The following is a 17,793-nucleotide window of genomic DNA, read 5'->3' as shown; positions in this document are numbered from 1 at the left end:
CAAATGAGTAGCTTATAGAAATCTCACTTCCTAATATGAATTTAGAATGTAGCAACTAATAGGTTTGGTGGGAGTTTTTAGGGTCTTTGCCTCTACTTTTCTGACCTGGGAAGTGAGGAATGTTACTTTGCTCATCCATGGCCCCATATCTGGCAGCTTTCCTGCTTTTCTTGGCTATAATCATTTCACTAAGGTGTGTATGCTCGCTATTTTTTTTTATCCTTTGCTTTTGTTGTCTCCATTTTTGTTTGTTTCTCAAGCTAAGTAAACCCTTGTTTTTTGTAGTTACTGTCTGGTGTAAGGTAAAATCTGTTCTCCATTGATAAACAGAAGTATTGTCACATTCTCTGGATTTAAGACTTCGGCATGCTTATATACAATGCCTAATCTGAATCTGACTTTCTAAGAATAGATCTCTCAAGCCCCAGGGAAGAAACCTGCAGTGTTGCCTTAAGAAATCAAAGGAGGCCAGACAGGAATTTAGTCATAAATCCTTGTACCTATGGTCTTCAGATGAAGAACCAAAAATTTAGTCTAACATGCTGAGCTGAATGCAGCAAAGCACAAGGCCCCAGATGTCACAAGATGTTGCTATCAATCCATTGATCTTTGTGAGCCTTTGCTGAAGGATTAGTGTTCATAAATCATTGCCTGGAGAGCTATCTCAAAGTCTCCTTACTCAAGCTTTTGCATTCATTCCTCGTGTTCCTGGTTGCTGATTAAAAATTAACCCTTTCGTATCATTCAGTATCCTTAGCCTGATTACTCCATAGAAGGGAGCACAGGAATTTTAATGACATTTGAAATGAGTTGGACTTCTTGTTGCTGAGCTTCTTGTTTTGCCTGTGGTTTAAACTTGGCTGAAGTCTTGCAGAGCAAATTGTTGTAAATCATTATGGAAGACTCGTTTTCCTGAAGCAGAACGAGCTGTTTACTAATCACAAGCTTGTTCAGCATTATTTTAGTTAACTGTCAGAAAGGTATGTGGACAAGATGTTCCAAATTGAACAATAAAAAACAAAAATCAGTCCCAAACCTCTGAGGAACTCTGAGAAAGGGCTACTTTTTTGGGTCACTTACTTCAACTCTGCCCTGAGTGTTACCATGCTTCAAGAGCATTGGATGTGCAAAATGCTGTTGGATTGAACCTTGCTTGATTTGTTTTCAAATATGACCAGCTTGCCTTGAGCATAATTCTTGCCAGTACAGACAGAGCATTGTTTCCTAATACCATTTACAGGAGAATGTTTACAATTGGGCTATGGATATCTCACTGTGGTTAAGGTGTTTGGTATAGTATTGAAATATGTATTCCAATGCTTCATCATAGGAAGCATCATACCAAGTAGAAGTAATTTTCTGTGCTGCTTTGGAGTCATAGCAGAAATCTATGCAAGAAAAAACATGTCCAGGTCTTTAGCTGAAAAGCTTCTCTCTGAACTTTCAGTATGGGTATAATTATATATTATTGCTTTGACTTAAAAATTCAGGAAGTTTAAAGGCAGTAGCTTGTGTAAACATGGCTAGAGATGGCAAAAGTGTAAGTAACCATATTGGTGCTGCTCTCTTGCCTTGACCAAGTGGAACCGATTTTTCTGTCTAGGTTGGGTAGGGAATGTTTAGGTGAATGTTTGGCCCTAACCCAGTGGGTTACAGCTCAAGCAAATGCTCCTATGTTATGTACCTGCTCTTTGCTGTCAAGAAGATCCTCTGTGGAAAGCATTAACTCTGGCCTGAAATTAGGGGTGGTTGGGCAGGAGGGGAGCAATGGATTAGCTGGAGAGCAGTGTATTTCAGCCAGAAGAAGAAACCATTTTCAACCTCTCATGGAGAAATCAGACCAAAAATGAAGAGCAGTCAGATCAAAAAGAGAAATGTATTTGGCATGTTTCTTTTAAAAAAGAACAGGCTCTGATCCTCAACCAGAGTTTCACCATACTGCTGCCAGTGCATACTGTTTCTTCCTCGGTGAGAAAACTTGTATCCCAATAGGAGGAATGAATTATGTATGTCAGCTTTAAGCAATCTTGTATTAGGGAATTTTGTTCTTTGTGCTTTAGACTAGTGTAATGAAAAGTTAAATATTAATATGTCCTCAGAACTTTTCTCAAATATTTGTAATGTGAGACTTAAGAGGCAGTGAACAGAGGTAAAATTTTTACATTTGGCTTTTGTTATCATGCCAGTAATTAGAGTAGTCCAAGCAATGTAAATTAAATGTTGCCAAGTAGGGAGGCAGCTGCTAGATAGCAGCTGGGTACTTTTTAATATAAGAAGTCTTGGAAACTGAAGCCTCAGACATCTAGGAGATAGTAGAATGGTAGTGATAGAGATGGCTGCTGAATGCAGGCACCCATCCTTGAAATGCCACTTGTTTGTCTCTCTCAGTGCTGAGGAAGAAGTGGCAGTTATTTTGTGTGTCTCTTCCACCAAAGTCTCCTCTGGGAATTAATCCCACACAGACTTGTGAGAAATTGTTTGATTTGCCCTTCTGACACTTTGTGAGAAGGTGACCTTTATGGCTTTCAGTCTTCAAAAATCTTGATTCCCATGATTTCTGCCTGACACCCTTTCACTTTTTCTAGGTAATCGCAGTGCTCGCATTCATTTTAGGCCATTTTTAATCTCCCAATAGAAATGCTACCATGTACCATGTCCCCTGTCTCAGTTTTTTTGTAGCTCCTGATAGGGGAGGCAGAAATTGTATTTATGCAGCTTCTTATATTTAGTATTTTCTCCAGAGGTCTCCAATTCTAGGATAGGGTCTTTGAAGGTTACCAAGTGCATTAGAAATGCCTTCTTGCCAAGGAGAGGTGACAGATTAAGCCTGGCTCACGTTTCACGCTCCATGTGAATGATCTTCAATGTTCTTGTCCTAAGTGCACTACTGTAACTCACAAGTCAAATTCCTGCTCTTGGTACTGGTGGGTCTAAATGGAGTTTTCTGGAAGCTGGAGCTGTGCACAGATGCTCCTGTTCAGGGATGATTTAAGGTTTACACACTCCTCTGTATATGCATACACAGCTGATTGTTGTGTTGATAAGCAGGGCTGTTTATCTTCCTCTTTTGAGAAATTGAAATTTGGTGCTTAGATAGCATCTCTACAAACTTCCTTATTAGATTCATAACTAGTGGTTCCAAGATGTATTGTAGCAAGATGGGCCAAGGCTGCATTTTTGACAGGTCATTCCTGGGGATGGAACAAATGTCTTGTTTTTACAGCTCTTGTATTTAAGTAACAAACTCCCGATTCATCCAGTTGCTCACACTCCTGGCTAAATTCAGGGGATTCATGTTCTTGCTGCACTTGCAGTATTAGTACTACTCTTGAATCATTAAAGTCACTGAATACTGCTGATCTTACAGGTCTTTTGCAACCCAGACAATTCTAAATTTCTTTGTCAGCTGCTTCACACTGTTGGTGTGCGTGAACATGATCTTTTGAATGGTTCTTGGAGCCATGCATATTGCAGTACTTATCACTGGATTATAATTAACCATAATTATGTATGGAAATCAGCCCAATCCACAAAATGTAGATTTAGATATTTACTATGCTAATAAGATTTGGTGAGGATAAGGGGCTTGATTTTTTTAATTTTCACTTCCACAATGGTGTGATGGATCCTTAGCAAAAGTATTGTTAAAATTAGTAGAGCTGCAGCTACCCTCCATACTACAGTTCTTACTGCAGATTGCTATATGTGAAGTTCAGGCCCAAAAGGTTTTGTCACTGGCATAATGAAGCACTGCCTCAGAGAATCTGAGACAGTAGAAAACATGTTGTAGGAGCCCTGAGAGGTAAGTGTGCCCACAGACATGCCAGAAAGTGTTTTGAACTATATAAAAACGTTCCTGATAGTTATTCACTTGAGGACAGTTGTACAAACAGTGCAGGTGGGATTTCTGCTGAGGAAAGGGGAGTATTCACCTTTATTTTGGTGCTGCAGTAAAACTCCAGGCACAAGTACTTTCCAGATGTGCATAGATGTGCTGTATACAATTGTACCAGGAGTGCTGTTCCTGGCATCAATAAATAGGAAACCAAGTGCAGTGTTGCTATGCTAACCCCACAGTCTGATTTTAAAGGCTTTATTGACAAAAACAAAACAAATTAAGTAATACTGGAGAGTATAAAATAGGTTGAATTGCCTCTGTGATTAAGGCTCTACATTAGCATTTAGCTTTTGCTGGGGAGATAGCTTTTTCTACTGTCTGTTTACATCTAGAAACAAATCTTTCATGTTGTGTAAATAATTTAATCTTTATTGCTGTTACTGCTGCATATAAAGTGTTGATACCTGCTGGCTGAGAGAAGTAGGAAGGGATGGATACACTTATGCACTGTACTATTAACTGTATTTAATGGAAATTAAAAGTGAAATAACAAGTTAGGGAACACCACACTAGAATTGTTGTTATTCCTCAATTCAGAACAAAGCATCAGTGTTGCAGGACCTTAGTTAATCACAGTCTAATGAGCTAGATACACTAAAATTTTCCCCTCTCCCTTTCCCCCTGCTGTGGTGTTTTAATGTGCTTTGCCCTTGAGTAGAAGGCTTCATTTTGGAAAGGTTTCTTTATTGAGGAAGGGGCTACAAAATTATTTTGAAAGTTTCTCTGGACACAGTTCTGGTACAAGAGCATGGAGGGGGGATAAGGTGGACAGGAGCTCTGTAGTTAGAATAGCTGTTGGATATCTCACATCCTCATTTCAAAATTTTCTTCCTAAAACCACTTCCAGGCTTTGGAAGCTGACGTTACTGTGAAACATTTTTTAATTTTTAATTTTTAATTTTTTAAAACACATTGTAAATTATCTTTTAAAAAGACACATTAGCACAGCAAAGGAGGAATCACAGTACTTGTCTGCATAACTAAAAATGTTCATAATTTAATCAGGTGTTTAAATGTGTAAAATAAAATTATTGCCTCTACTAACATTACTGTCCTAATTGTGAAGAAAATTGAAGCCAGTTTACTGAGTATGTCTGCCTCCTGCCACAAGACCCATGGAATCTGTCTGCTTAGGAAAAAAGAAACCCAGCAAGTTATTAGATAATTACCTCCTGTTGAAAAATAGATATTGAGTGAATGAAGGAATCAGTTATGTTTCTAGGTTGGACCATATGCAGTTTTCTGTGGTTTATATTACTTGGTGTATCAATTATGATCTTAGGCCTCAGTATTAAAGCATTACTGGACTTATTCTCTGACTTGGCTTGAAGCCTACGATAGCATGTCTGCAAGCGGTGCAGCTCATTGTTCTAGGATGCTTCAATAGCTTCTGGTTACAAAATGTGGCAAGAGATGATAAAAGCATGCCTGACTTGGCATAACATGATGTTCCCAGCAGGAACATCTCTTATTGCCTTTTTTTTGGTTATGTCTTAATCAAATGTTGATGAGACAAATCTTTCCTTGCTGCAATGCCGGATGCGGGTGTCTGACAGCCTGATGCTCCTCGATTTCCCAGGGTGAGATGGGGGCAGGAGAGTGTTAGCAGAGGATGATGTGGGCCATGTGAGATAAGAAGCACAGCAAGCTCTTGTTTTCCTCCTGACTATAGAAGGTGGAGCTGAATGTCTTCTTAAGAGTTTTATGGCCACAGAGGTCTAACTTGAAGCTGATGGTCTGCATCCCTGCTGGGACTCAGGCCAATAGCTCTCCTGAAAAATTTGTCATCCAAAATGCTCCTTGATCAGATCTTTGACAAAGCCTTTGGTTTGAAAGCCAGCTGGTCTTTTATGGTATAACACAGTGCATGTTGTTCTGTGGATCAGTCAAATTTCCAGTTATAATATGTAAAGCAAAATTGTGGTAAGAAGGGCAGCGGTGTTTGATTGTATGTATGTTGAGTACTGATTAGTATCTGTTCTGGGAGAAACAGAAGAGTTAGGCCAAAAGCTTTAAAATCATGCAATTTAATATGAGATTCCTGTATACATCTGTGTTTAGTCTGAGAGAGGCTGAGCCATTGCCTCTCAGAGGTGCTGATTATAGGAATCCATTTGACTCCTTCCTGATGATCAGACAAGCAGGTGTCTGGCACTGCTGAAAATTGTGTTGCTTTGGTCCCCATGCTTGAATTTTTGTGCATCCAAACTGAGAGTTGTTGCATAACAACTTTTATAAGGGGATTTTATTTTCAGTGACTTCCACAATAGATAAGGAATTTAGCTCTTAGACAATTTCTAGGGAAAGGAAAATCAGGAGTTAAGTGACAACACTGTCTAGAATCCTATGATCTGTCAGAAAATCTTTTCTTGCTGCAGGTATTGCAATTGCTTTCTGCTAGCCAGTGTTGCTAACCTGTACTAATTTCAATTTCCCCTTGCAGTAATGCGTAGAAATCCATTTGGGATGGACATTTGCTGTCGAAAAGGATCCAGGAGCCCACTCCAGGAACTGTATAATCCCACCCAGGTGAGTGTCTTGTGGCTATAATTACGCTTTCCAATTCAGCATATAAATGCAGTCTCTTTTCATGATATTTTGGTGTTTTCTTATTTACATGCAACAGCTGCCTTCATTGGGGAGAACTGATCCTGGTACCTGCAGGTTTTACTATAACATTCTACAGTTTGAGTTAAAAGCCTGATTTTTAAAAGTTTTTAGTTTCAATGATGTGAACTCCTCCAAAATATTTTCTTAGGTACCTAAAAGCCTTAAAATGGTACCTAGCTAGAAGCTGATGCAATGGACTGGCAGGATGGGGTGAGAGTATGTGACATGACCTGCACGAGACAAGGAGCGCAGTAAGACTGTAAATTCCCATAATAATACCTGAATATCATTTATATGACTTTTAGATAGCCAGCTGCCTTTCTTCTCCTGGTCTGTGGCTTGTACAGAGTCTAGGCAAACACTGTAGCTCATGTTCTTGCTTACACTGTGTGCTGTTCAATACCTGACTGTCTTGGTGACAGCTCAGGACCTCAGAGTAATAACCTCAGTTATTGCTCTTCCTGTGACAAGCAGCATAAGAAAACTACCTGAAGTTCATGCTCCTGTTTGCTCCTCTAGATCAATTTATTCCCTACATGTGGGTTGAATTGGCACACTGATGAGAGGCATTTCCTGTTGGCAGCTGAGAGGAAGTGCTGCCATTGAGAGAAAATGCCAGCTGACTATTAAAAATATTTATTAAAGCTTAACAACCGCCTATTATATATTTATCCATCAATGAATAGATTGAGTTTTACTAAATTGGCTATTAGGGAAAGTGACTATCCCAGTAAATCTAACTTGTTAGATTTAACAAGGCAATAAATGTTTTAAATACTATTTGATCGCTACATAGTGTGCAAAACGAAGTCTGACGGATTTAAAGTATTTACATAAAGAATTGACAGCAACCCAAAAATATGTGATATCTGTTATGAAGTGCAGTAAAGTTCCATTTGCTAGTTAAAGTTGTTTTTATGAACACAGGCTGACTTTGTAATTCAATTTGAATTCTGGGCATGGCTGGGAACGTAAGGTTTGTCATACTGTTATACCGCCCTTTATTGACCATTATGGGAGTCAGTGTTGCATAAATGGGAAGCGCATGCAGGAGCCCCGAAGAGGAACAATCCAGTGCTGCAAAGGAAAGCTGTTAGCATTTGCAGGTCAAATTTAAAGACTCATTGCAGATGTTCAAGAGGAGCAGGTAAGGGAGAAGAGACTGGCTGAATAATTAGTCTCTCTGGGGTCTGCTATGTGTCAGTCAAGACCTTTTGCCCTTTAACATTATTAAAGGCCAAGCTGTAGGAAAGAAACATCCCCATCCACTGAAGGGCCATAATCCCAGAGCCCTTGCAAACTTGGACAACTGAAAAGATTTCCTGAGCTTCCTGAAGCAGGGGACGTAGCTAGCAGCTCCTTCCTTTCTGTGTACCCTGATCAAGTGAACCATTAGCATCCCTTTCTGGGCTCACCATTGGCTGAGCCAGCCAATGTCAATGCTTGAGGGAGTGCAGCAGTTCTGGCAGCTGATGGTAAACTAAAGATGTTTATTGTTATTGATGTTATTGAAGTTTTTAATGCAGAAGTGTTTCCATCAGCTTGCTGATAACCATTTTTATTAAGCTTTTAATTTTTGTTTCTTTCCATGATTTCAGTTGGTACTTGATTTTTTTGGAAGGGACTTTGCATGCTGCCCTCAGTACCAGAGGGACAGACAAATGCGTGTATGCAATCTGGGAAAACAGTAACAAGAAAAGGCAGTGAGTTGAGGCTGCCAGAGGAAATAACAGGTTGGAGATGACACTTAGAATGCTTCATCAGATATATGGTTCATTTTTTTTTTCCATTTGTGCCCAAAGAGACTTCTGTCTCACCTCTCTTAAGGTGGCAGATTAGACACTGTTATATATTTTGGCAGGAGGGTGTTTGTTTCTCAAGAGTTCACCTGTACTTGCAAGATTGGGGGGATGGAGGTCAGATCTCTCATGTTTCCTTGCTGAAGCAGCTGCAATCAGCCTTTTGTAAAGTCAGCTCAGAAGTCAAATATATAATAAATATGCAAGAAGACAAGGCCAGGCTGGATGGAAGCTCTTGTGGAAGGCGTCTCTGCTCAGGGCAGTTGGAACAAGATGATCTTTGAGGTTCCTTCCAGCCCAAACCAATCTTTGATTCTGCAAAGACATTTTTGGCCAAAATCTCTCTTACTAATCTAGGCGATGAAAACAGATTTTTAACCTCTGACTATCAGAACCTTTTGGACTCCTGATGTTGTGAATCCATGTTTCTTTCCTGGGTGCCAGTGGCTGTGTGTGCCTTCACGGAAACTCTCTGACGCTCAGCTGCCCCAGAGCAGCAGCAGAGCTGATTGAGCAAATACTTGTAGTTCAAAGTAATATGTGTAATTTAAACACCAAACTTAGACCACTGAAAGATGCCCTGAAGCTATGCTTTTCGATTACTGCAAGCTAGGTGTAGCTGTGATATTTTAAAGTGTAGGAAACTTCAAATTTGAGATGTATTAAGGGCCCATTCTGCCTTGCATTCTGTGTGCTCCTGGCTGTTCCCTGCCTGGGGAAATGGGAGTTGGTCATTGATTGAAATAGGTGTCTGCTAGGGTCAATACTCACTGGGATTTCCGTTGCTGTAGTTTAACATGAATCAGGTTTTTCTACTCGGTGTTTAATATCAAGTTGCACTGCCCTCATAAAACCAGATGGAGACAGGTTGATATCCACCAGCTGAGAGTTTGACTGTTGTTATTTAATATGTTGACATATCACAGCCTCTCTGATCCTGGCCTGTTGTTTCCTTCTATGGAGTTACTTGAGTTGTTTGCAGATGCCATCGTTTGTCTCTTGAATCTTTTTTTGGCCTTATGAATGATTGTGAAAAGGAAAGAGAAAGGAAAGGGAAAAAGAAGAGAAGGAAAAAAAAATAATAACAGTAAAAAAAAAAGACCAAAAGAATGTTTGGGCTTTAGGAAATTCAAATGTAGCAATGATCTGAAGGTGACTGAATGGGTCATTTGGTGGTTTGTAGGAGCTGAATGTTAGGATTGTAGTCAGCTTTTCAGAGGGTTAATCATAATTGTCCCTATGTTGAGTGGAGAAAGAGAGGACAAGTGGGTAGAAATAGCACTTGAATTAGGACTTGAGAAAGTGTCCATGACAAAGCCCATGTGGGATTTATGCCTTAGCTGGGTGTCTGGCCTTGTGATTATTGGAAAAGTAAGAATAACACATTTGCTCTTTTGCTTGTGGTAATAAAGCAGAAAATGGGAAGTGCATTTGTCTGTGGACAAAAGATTTCTTCTCTAGGGCTTTCACTGCAAGATTTTTCATGAGCACTAATATACCCTGAGGGAAAGGAAAGTCAATATAACCAAACTGGATTTACATTGAGTAAGTGGATTTCCAGGCTGTGGTCTCCTCATACATGGCAGGCGATGTGCAGCACGTCTCAGACCTTATTATCTGTTGTTTTGCCTTTCCTTTTAAGGCGGAGGTTTAGTACGAAGCTGCAGAGATACCAGTGGCAAATTTTGAGGGCTGAAATGGATTGTTTATTTAATGAGTTTATTAAAAAGCCACATAATTATAAATGGAAAGAGAAAGAGGATTCAATCACACACCAAATGGCAAAGGAGAGAATCTAGATGTAACTGAACGCAGATGAAGGGCCCTGCAGGAATGTGACACAAGCTCGCATTTTATCTTGGGTAGATTTTGTGGGGGTTTTATTGCATATGAAACCCCAGGAATTTAAGAATGTGGGGAAACAAATACTTGCAAGACATATTCTTAGAAGACAACATATACAACTGTGTCCTGTAATTTACATGGCTTTGTACAGCCCCACTGCTCCAAGAATAACGGATAATTGTAGGTCAGCCCATGAGCTGGAGTCACCAGAAGTTCAGAATTGGGTAACACTGCTTACAATTTCATGGTTAACATTGATCTCTTTGGTACAGAGGGTGTGCTACTGAATTACAAGAAGTTTCAAACCAAAATAGAAATGTTAGAGGAATGAGAAATAATTGCATCTTTAAGGTTAGATTTTGGTGTTCTAGTTGTCAAGATTAACATTTAATTCTCATTAAATGCAAGTAGCACTTGCTTAGTCTAACTGTCTAGATTTCTGAGAGGAACACAGAAGAGATAAAGTTCTTTATCCATCAGGATCCAAATCCAAGGATGACTTTGTTTTACTTTCTAGTTTGAAATTGACATTGTCTAACTTTAATTCATTAATCAACCTAACTGTTTTGCTAAAGGTCACTCTGCCAATTTCTTTTTGTCAAGGAGAGGTATTTCTAGGTGTCTGCTTCTGGTGTAGCTGAAGCCAGGTCTAGTAATTTGCTAAAACTGGTGAGTCAGAGCTGTAGACCATGTGTTTGTTGCCTTTGCAGTATAAAATTGTATTGAACTGGTTTGGTGCAGTCATTCCAAAATGACCCATTTCTTTTATTCTATTTTCCCCCCCTTCTCTCCTTCCCATCAGGAGAAGGGAAGTAAGTGAACTGTTGCCTTGCAGACAGTGTTTATACATCCTCAGTCTCTTCAGGCCACAAATGCTGCTTTTTGGGAGCTGCCCTATGATTATCTGTGGCTTAGACTGCCTGGATAGCACCAGTGAATCCCAGCCTAGTTCAGCCCACATCTCCCACCTGGGTTGTAGTTTGCTACCTTCAATTGATTTCTACTCTCTAGGATGACTCTGGGGGCTGTACCCATTCCTGGACAGAGGTTTGTGGTGAGTTTTGTGGTCTGAGCTTTGTGTACACATTCTCCACAGCACTTTGATACAAAGGTTCCAGTGCTTAGGACCTGGTTCTTCATGTCTTTGGTGTGCCTGAGGCTCTGAGCACTGTGCAGTTTGTTTCAGTGTGCTCTGGCTCCTCATTCTCAGCAACACAGCAGCCAAAGAGTGGGTCATTGAAATGTCCAATTCATCTGGTGGTTTGTCTTCAGCAGCAAGTGACTGACTACTAGAAAGATAAAAAAACTCATTATACTCTTCCAGAGCACAACCTGTAGGTCATGAGCATCCTGAGTCATACTTGCGTTTTTGTCAGCTATATCATGCAAGAAAAGCCTGAGATGACTGGCAATTACTATATCAGTCAGAAAGGGAAAAAAAAAAAAGTAGATCTCTAGAGTTACTTGCCAATTCCAGTAATAGAAGAAAATTATACTGGCACTGTGCACCAGTGCTATCCATTGTTTTTTCTCCAGTTTTCATGTCGATATGTTCTAGGTTTCAGATTTCTTCCTTGAGACAGCCATATAGCTGTCCTGGGAAGTGAACTTTTGAATATGAGAAATAGAGTTTATCTAAAGAACAGTATATTAGAAGTTATTGATGCTTTGCAACTGAGTCATAAATATGTATGTGTCCTTATCGAGGGCACGAAGTGGCCCAAAAGTTCTACCAGTACTGAAAACATATGTTGTGTGGTTGATGCTGATCTTTGTAGGCAAATCTGTGCAGATGATAACAGCATGGTAAATATGGCTCATAATCACAGTATTTGATTGATCATAGATTAAAAACCCCATAATGGGAAAGGTACAGCATGGAGACATAAGGAAGAACAGTTGATGTGCAATGCCAAACTTTAGGTACCTGCTCCTGTTGGTAAACAACAACTTCATATGTAATTAGCCTCATTTGCTGCAGCAAAATGCCTGCTGATGAAAGAGGAGATAATTGATTTACTCCGTGGATGACTTCTTGTGCAGAGACATTACTTACTGTTGTGCTTGGAAGTCATAAAACAGCAGCTGGCCTGGGATGAAATATTACATTAACCTTTGCAGAAAAACTGCACTGGTGAGAATGCTTTGTTATAAATTACTGATTACAAATGATAAGAGCTGGTTTCAGATGCTGAGGAAATGACTTGGGGAGGGGAAGGTTTCAGGTATGGTGTGCTTCATAGATCATTCACTGTGACATGATGGATACCTTTGTAAGTCAAGAGGAATTAATCAGACAAGTATGTACAGTAACTACCTGCACTCAAGGCTAAAATTATCCACAGGACATGCTCATTCAAGTTCCTGCAGTGTGTGGGGATGAATTTTTGGGCACCTGTGTTTAATAAAAGACTTGTTACCTGCATGAAATGAAAGAAAATAGTTTTACTCAAAGTAACTCAGATTCCTCAGATAGAAAAAAAATAAAATTAATTTCTCCAGTCCTTGATTTGTATTTTATTCTTCTGAGAGCATGTGAATTTTAGTATAAAAGATTTCTGGAGGCATAAAAGTATGAGAGGAAAGGTTTAATAATACAAGCAAAGTGGTCAAAACCAAAAGGGTTTTATGTGGTGGAGGTGAAAGAGGATAGCACAGCTTTTCAAAATTATCTGTATGCAATGTGTGGGCTCTGTTAGGCAAGCACTTGGACAGATGGGTGGAGAGAAGACCTGGACTCCAGCACTCTGACCTGGTGCCATTCAGTGGCTTTTTGTGTTTAATTGTCTCCAATCAGACCTCTGGAGACCTGAACCCTCTTGGTTCAGTCAAATGCTTGCTCTGAACTCAGTAATACTCAGATTGGACACCTCGCCTGCCTCTTCTCTGCAGGAAATTCCTTATTTTTCCTCCCCATTTTTAAGTTTTGGACCTGAAAAATTGGGTAATCATACTTCAGAATGCAGGAGGATATGGCGGTTTGGAGGAAGGAAAGGGCAGTGGGAGGATGTCTGTAATGAGCACAGATTTCTGCTCCTGGTCTCTGCAGAGCAGAGTGTCTCCTTTCTGTCTGTGCTCCAAGCATCCAAAACCATCCAAGTGCTCCAGCATCACTGGCTGAGTTGCTGTATCCCAGTGTTTATAGACTAGTCCTTGTAAACTGTAGCCTCTCTTGCTTGTTTCTAGTGCTAGTAGTTTTGGGGCAGCTTTCTCAGGTGTGTGAAGGAAGGCAGCTGTGTTTGGTTAAACATCTGCCTTCTTTTCCCTGTGTTGGGTATTTTTCTTTTTTTAGTAGAAGAAGTTTCTTAACTGCAGCAGAGTTGTTGCCCACTTGTGAGAGGGCCAGATGTTCTCTTTAAATCCTGAGAGCCCAGCTGTAACCTCTCTCTCCCCCGGAGGACTGTAGTGTATCCCAATAGATGTAACTACGAAAATCAGAGAACACAGACATACAGTCTGTCTACTGGTACTTGTAATTCTTCTTTACTTTAATTTTAAGGTGGGGCAGAAGAAGTTGGTAAGTTTGCAGTTAGTTTCAGGAGATTAGATTCCACAAGTTCCATTTTTGCAGACTTAACTGTATCTGATGCAGAACCTCAAGTTGTATAAAATGGTCTGTAATATCCATTGATATTGTATGTACTATCAATGTGTACTATTTATTCACTTTTTCACTTTGTACAATATTAATTAACCTCAATAATGTAATAAGCTGCACCTTACCAAAGCTTTCTTCAGTAAAATTACAATAATCTCCTCGTCTGTTTATGCAGAGAAATTCAGGAATGTTTCTCTGTGAATGCCACAGACGTAGCAAGATTAACATACCATACTGCCCTTTGAAAGATGTGGCTTCAAGAGCCAGTGTGCCTTTTGGGATTCCTACAGTAAGGAAATTGATGGTACTGTGGGGAGACAGGCTGTAGAGTTTTTGTACAAGTGTGTAAATCATCAAATCAAGCACAGATTATTTAAGGACACTTTCTAAGGAAGTTTTCATGTAGTTGAAGTTTGTGGGGAAGTGTAAGGTGGGTCAAGCCAGGTGCTGCAGTCCAATCCATACTTAGTGCACTACAAGAGGTGGCTTCCCCTGGAGTGAGTCTGCTCTCCATGGTGTTATGGACAGGGCTGAGCAGAAAGGTCAGCTGGAAAATACAGCGTTTGTGAATGGCTGAATGCAATTTGGGCTGTGTTCTTCCAGTTGTAGTAGGTGGTGAACACTTGGGTTGGCTTGGAGTTCATCTCACAGGGGTGTGTGTGTGGGCAATGATGGACTTGAGGTGATTCCAGTTGTGCATCCCAGACTGGGCCGGTCACGTATCCAGGTGACACAGTGCAGAGAGTGTCTTCAGTCTCTCCTGTTCATGCTGTCATGTGTTCTGAAACTCAGCAGAAGAAATTAGCAGTATTTCAGGCTGGCAGGCTCTGCATTAAGCCTCTGTCAGGATGATCTGAGGATATAATAGAATAACAGCCACAGCTGATTTAAGACCTTGTGTGCTTGTCTGTTGATCTAGTAAAACAAGGAGGAAATTCTGCCTTGCCCTGACAGTCTTGTTTGGTGACATCAAACCCTTGTGACAGCAGAAATTAACAGTTCACTGAATCCAGAGTACAAACTGGAGGGTCCTGGGCTATTCCTGCCAGTGTTCAGGGTGCTCTCACAGAACTGGGGTCTGAATCCCTGCAAAGAGTGGACATGTGCCCCATGCATGGCAAACACCCAGCTGCTGGTTGTTGGAGTTGTCCTTACATTTGTTTGTTTAATTATTAGACTGAAAGATTGGTTGTTTCAGTAATCATCATCTGGGCAGCCACACTTAAACTGCTTTTATTCACTAGTTTTCAGACCTTGCTTCTTACTCATATTGAACAGGTGTGGAAAGAAAAGTAAGAAAAAAATATTTTTATAAGGCAATACCAATACAGCATTTGAATGCAACAAAAAAAGTCTTTGTATTGTGTATGTCTCTTTTCCCTCTATAAATAACGTAGTACCTATCACACTGAGGCCACTCAAGGAGGTCATTCTTGGTTTATTTACCTCTTGCAGTTGTATATTCTAGTGTGGATGGGATCTTGTATTTGAATCATCCTATGTTCATGAGGCAATGGCAAAATGCGGGGGGCAGAATGAAAACAAAATTTTATTTCCTTCACAGTGATTCTTTTGTGCAGTTGCTTTGGAAGGAGGAATAGCTTTTTATTCCAGGTTTTCCAGCATGCTATCAGTGTAGATGTTTCTATCAATTTATAACCTTGGGATAAAAGTGAAACTAGATCTGTTGAAAATTGATGGCAAAACTCCTAAGGTCTAAAGAGGCCAAACTTCAAATTAAAATATCTTATCCAGGGGATCAGAAAGGAGCTGTATTTGTGAGTATTTTTTCATCTGTCTTTTCATCATTCCACACATTCTATTGCACTAGAAAATACTGAGGGTCTTGTGCCAAAAAGATTTCTCTTTTTTTTTTTTTCCCCTGGTAGTGACATAATAAATACAAGCTAAACCAAAGAGAGTTGGAAAATTTACAGTGCATTGCAACTGATATGTATTTCTGGTGCCTGGAAAATCCAGGAAGGAGTGTTCCTTTATTTTCAACCTTAAATCACATCTGAACAATATTGAGTGTTGTCCAGCACGGGGCTAAAAGCAAAACATTACATCCAAATTTTAAAAGAACAGTAAAAAATCACAATGTACCCACAGTCAGATTGCCTGGCTGCACAGCAAATTAACAACCTCTGTAGCTATCAAATTCATGCCTTAATATAAATCTTTTCTCCATGTAAATGTGGGCTGTGTCTTAGGTAATTTCAGACAAGCATCTGGGGATTAGTAAGAGGAAGTGAATATTAATTCAATTAGAGGACAGAAGATGAACGTACAACCTGGCATGGGGAACTGACATCAGGAGCCCAAGTAACAAAGACATCTCTATAGCTAGGAGGGAGCAGTTTCATCTGTTCAAGTCAGACTTGGCTTTTGCCTTGCATATATTTTACTTATGAAATAGTGGTTGAAGGAGTTGTATTTACATAGCAATGTAGTTAGTGTCATATTTTGTGAACTGAACCTGGCTGACAATAGATGGATGAAAGATCTGGAGAGCAGATGCATAGTGGTAGCTTTCAGTTCATTTTGATACATTAAATATTCATAAAAAGCTTGACTGAAGGAGAAAATAAATGTTTAGTTCAACCAGTAAGGAAAAGCTGAAATCACTGGTACTTCTCCAAAAGTGTAACATCTTACATAATGTAAATTGAATGAAGGCTCCTGTGGGGAAGGTGAGATATGCAATATTAGGCACTGTTTTCTTTCTGTAAGAGATTGTTGTGCCAGTGACATCTGTCTGTAAAGTAATAGCCAAAAGTCAGTATTCTGAGCACAGGAGAGGCTTTTCGTTCTTTAATTTCCATAACTTTGGACCTAAAAAAGCATATCCATGCACTTTCTTATTCTTAAATGCCATGTATTTACAGCCCGGAAACAAATCCTTTCACACTGCATTTTCCAGGCAGGAGCACACTGTCACTATGGGAGTAAGCCCTGGATCTGTAGGCTTTTCTCACTCCTTCCATGAGACTCTCATTTGTGCATGATTTTCTGCTAATCTGAGTCTTCATCTGAAGAAGCTCCCTGCCTGATGCACAGTCAGGAGTCTGCAGAGATGCTTTTGTCTCTGTCTCTGCACAGTTTCTAGCTCAGGTAGGGCATGGACTCTGGCAGGAACTCAGGGGTTCTGGGGTAATGCTAAAAAAGAATGCAATGTGTATGCACAGATGCATGGTTGTGTGTATTTGGTAGGAAATGTCACAGCACAGACAGCTCTGCACTGACAGAGTGATGGAGGAGCGCGGCGCACACAGGGAGCACGTCCAGCTCCCAAACAGCCTCGTGGGGCTCAGTTACTCTGTGCAGGGTGCCTCACTGGAGGGATAGGAATGATCCTGCTGCTTTCTCCGCAGCTGCTTTTATCTTCTTTATTTCATGTAAACTTGGGGTGATAAACTGTTGCTGAGTTTGCAGCTGTGTGTAGGGGGGTAAGGTTGTCTTCTCGCCAAGACCTACTTCTCTGTTCTTTCCATTCCTTCCTGCCATTTCCTCCAGTCCTGAAGTCTCCTTCTCAGCTTCAGTCCTCCTCAGACTTCAGCTCTGCTCAGTCTCCCTCTCCCATTCCTATTTTTTGTCTTACAAAAATGAGTATATTTTTTACATTAATTACTGTGTAGGTTTATGGTCTTGGCTTTGTCAGAAAGTGGTGGAGCCACACAGTTAAAGAATGACTTGGAGACACTTCTCCCTCTGAAAATTGCACTCTTGTTTATTTGTTTATTTTGGGCAACTAGTGCAAAAGCAAACCAGGTAAAAGAAAAATTTTATCTGTTTGCCGGTAGAAGTAACATGAAAGTGTGTCACTGAAGTCATGACGGGTCAGGTGTTTATGAAAATGGAGGGAACTAGAAAACAAGTAGTGTGAGACCTATGGTTTCACCTCCAACAACCACTAAAGAAGTCATGGGACACTGAGATGTAAATGCATTGAAGGGGTTTGTTTTCAAAAGGATGTAACAGATCTCTCCCTGATCCCTTACGATCCCTCACTCACACAGCCACTGATCTGTCACGGGAAGGTT

General features: G+C 40.2%; 1 protein-coding gene across 2 annotated transcripts in view; it reads left to right on the top strand.

Moving 5' to 3' along the window:
* Positions 1-17,793, top strand: part of CHST11 (carbohydrate sulfotransferase 11) — a 159,402-nt gene that overhangs the window by 59,182 nt on the left and 82,427 nt on the right. For both annotated transcript variants that reach the window (XM_064420463.1, XM_064420464.1), the window contains exon 2: positions 6,342-6,427. In XM_064420463.1, coding sequence (XP_064276533.1) covers positions 6,342-6,427 — 86 coding nt within the window. The remainder of the gene's footprint in view (positions 1-6,341; positions 6,428-17,793) is intronic.

Source organism: Passer domesticus, chromosome 5 (assembly GCF_036417665.1).
Source record: "Passer domesticus isolate bPasDom1 chromosome 5, bPasDom1.hap1, whole genome shotgun sequence".
Taxonomy (NCBI): domain Eukaryota; kingdom Metazoa; phylum Chordata; class Aves; order Passeriformes; family Passeridae; genus Passer; species Passer domesticus.
The sequence above is the reverse complement of the archived record's forward strand: the minus strand, read 5'-3'. Positions and strand labels throughout refer to the sequence as shown.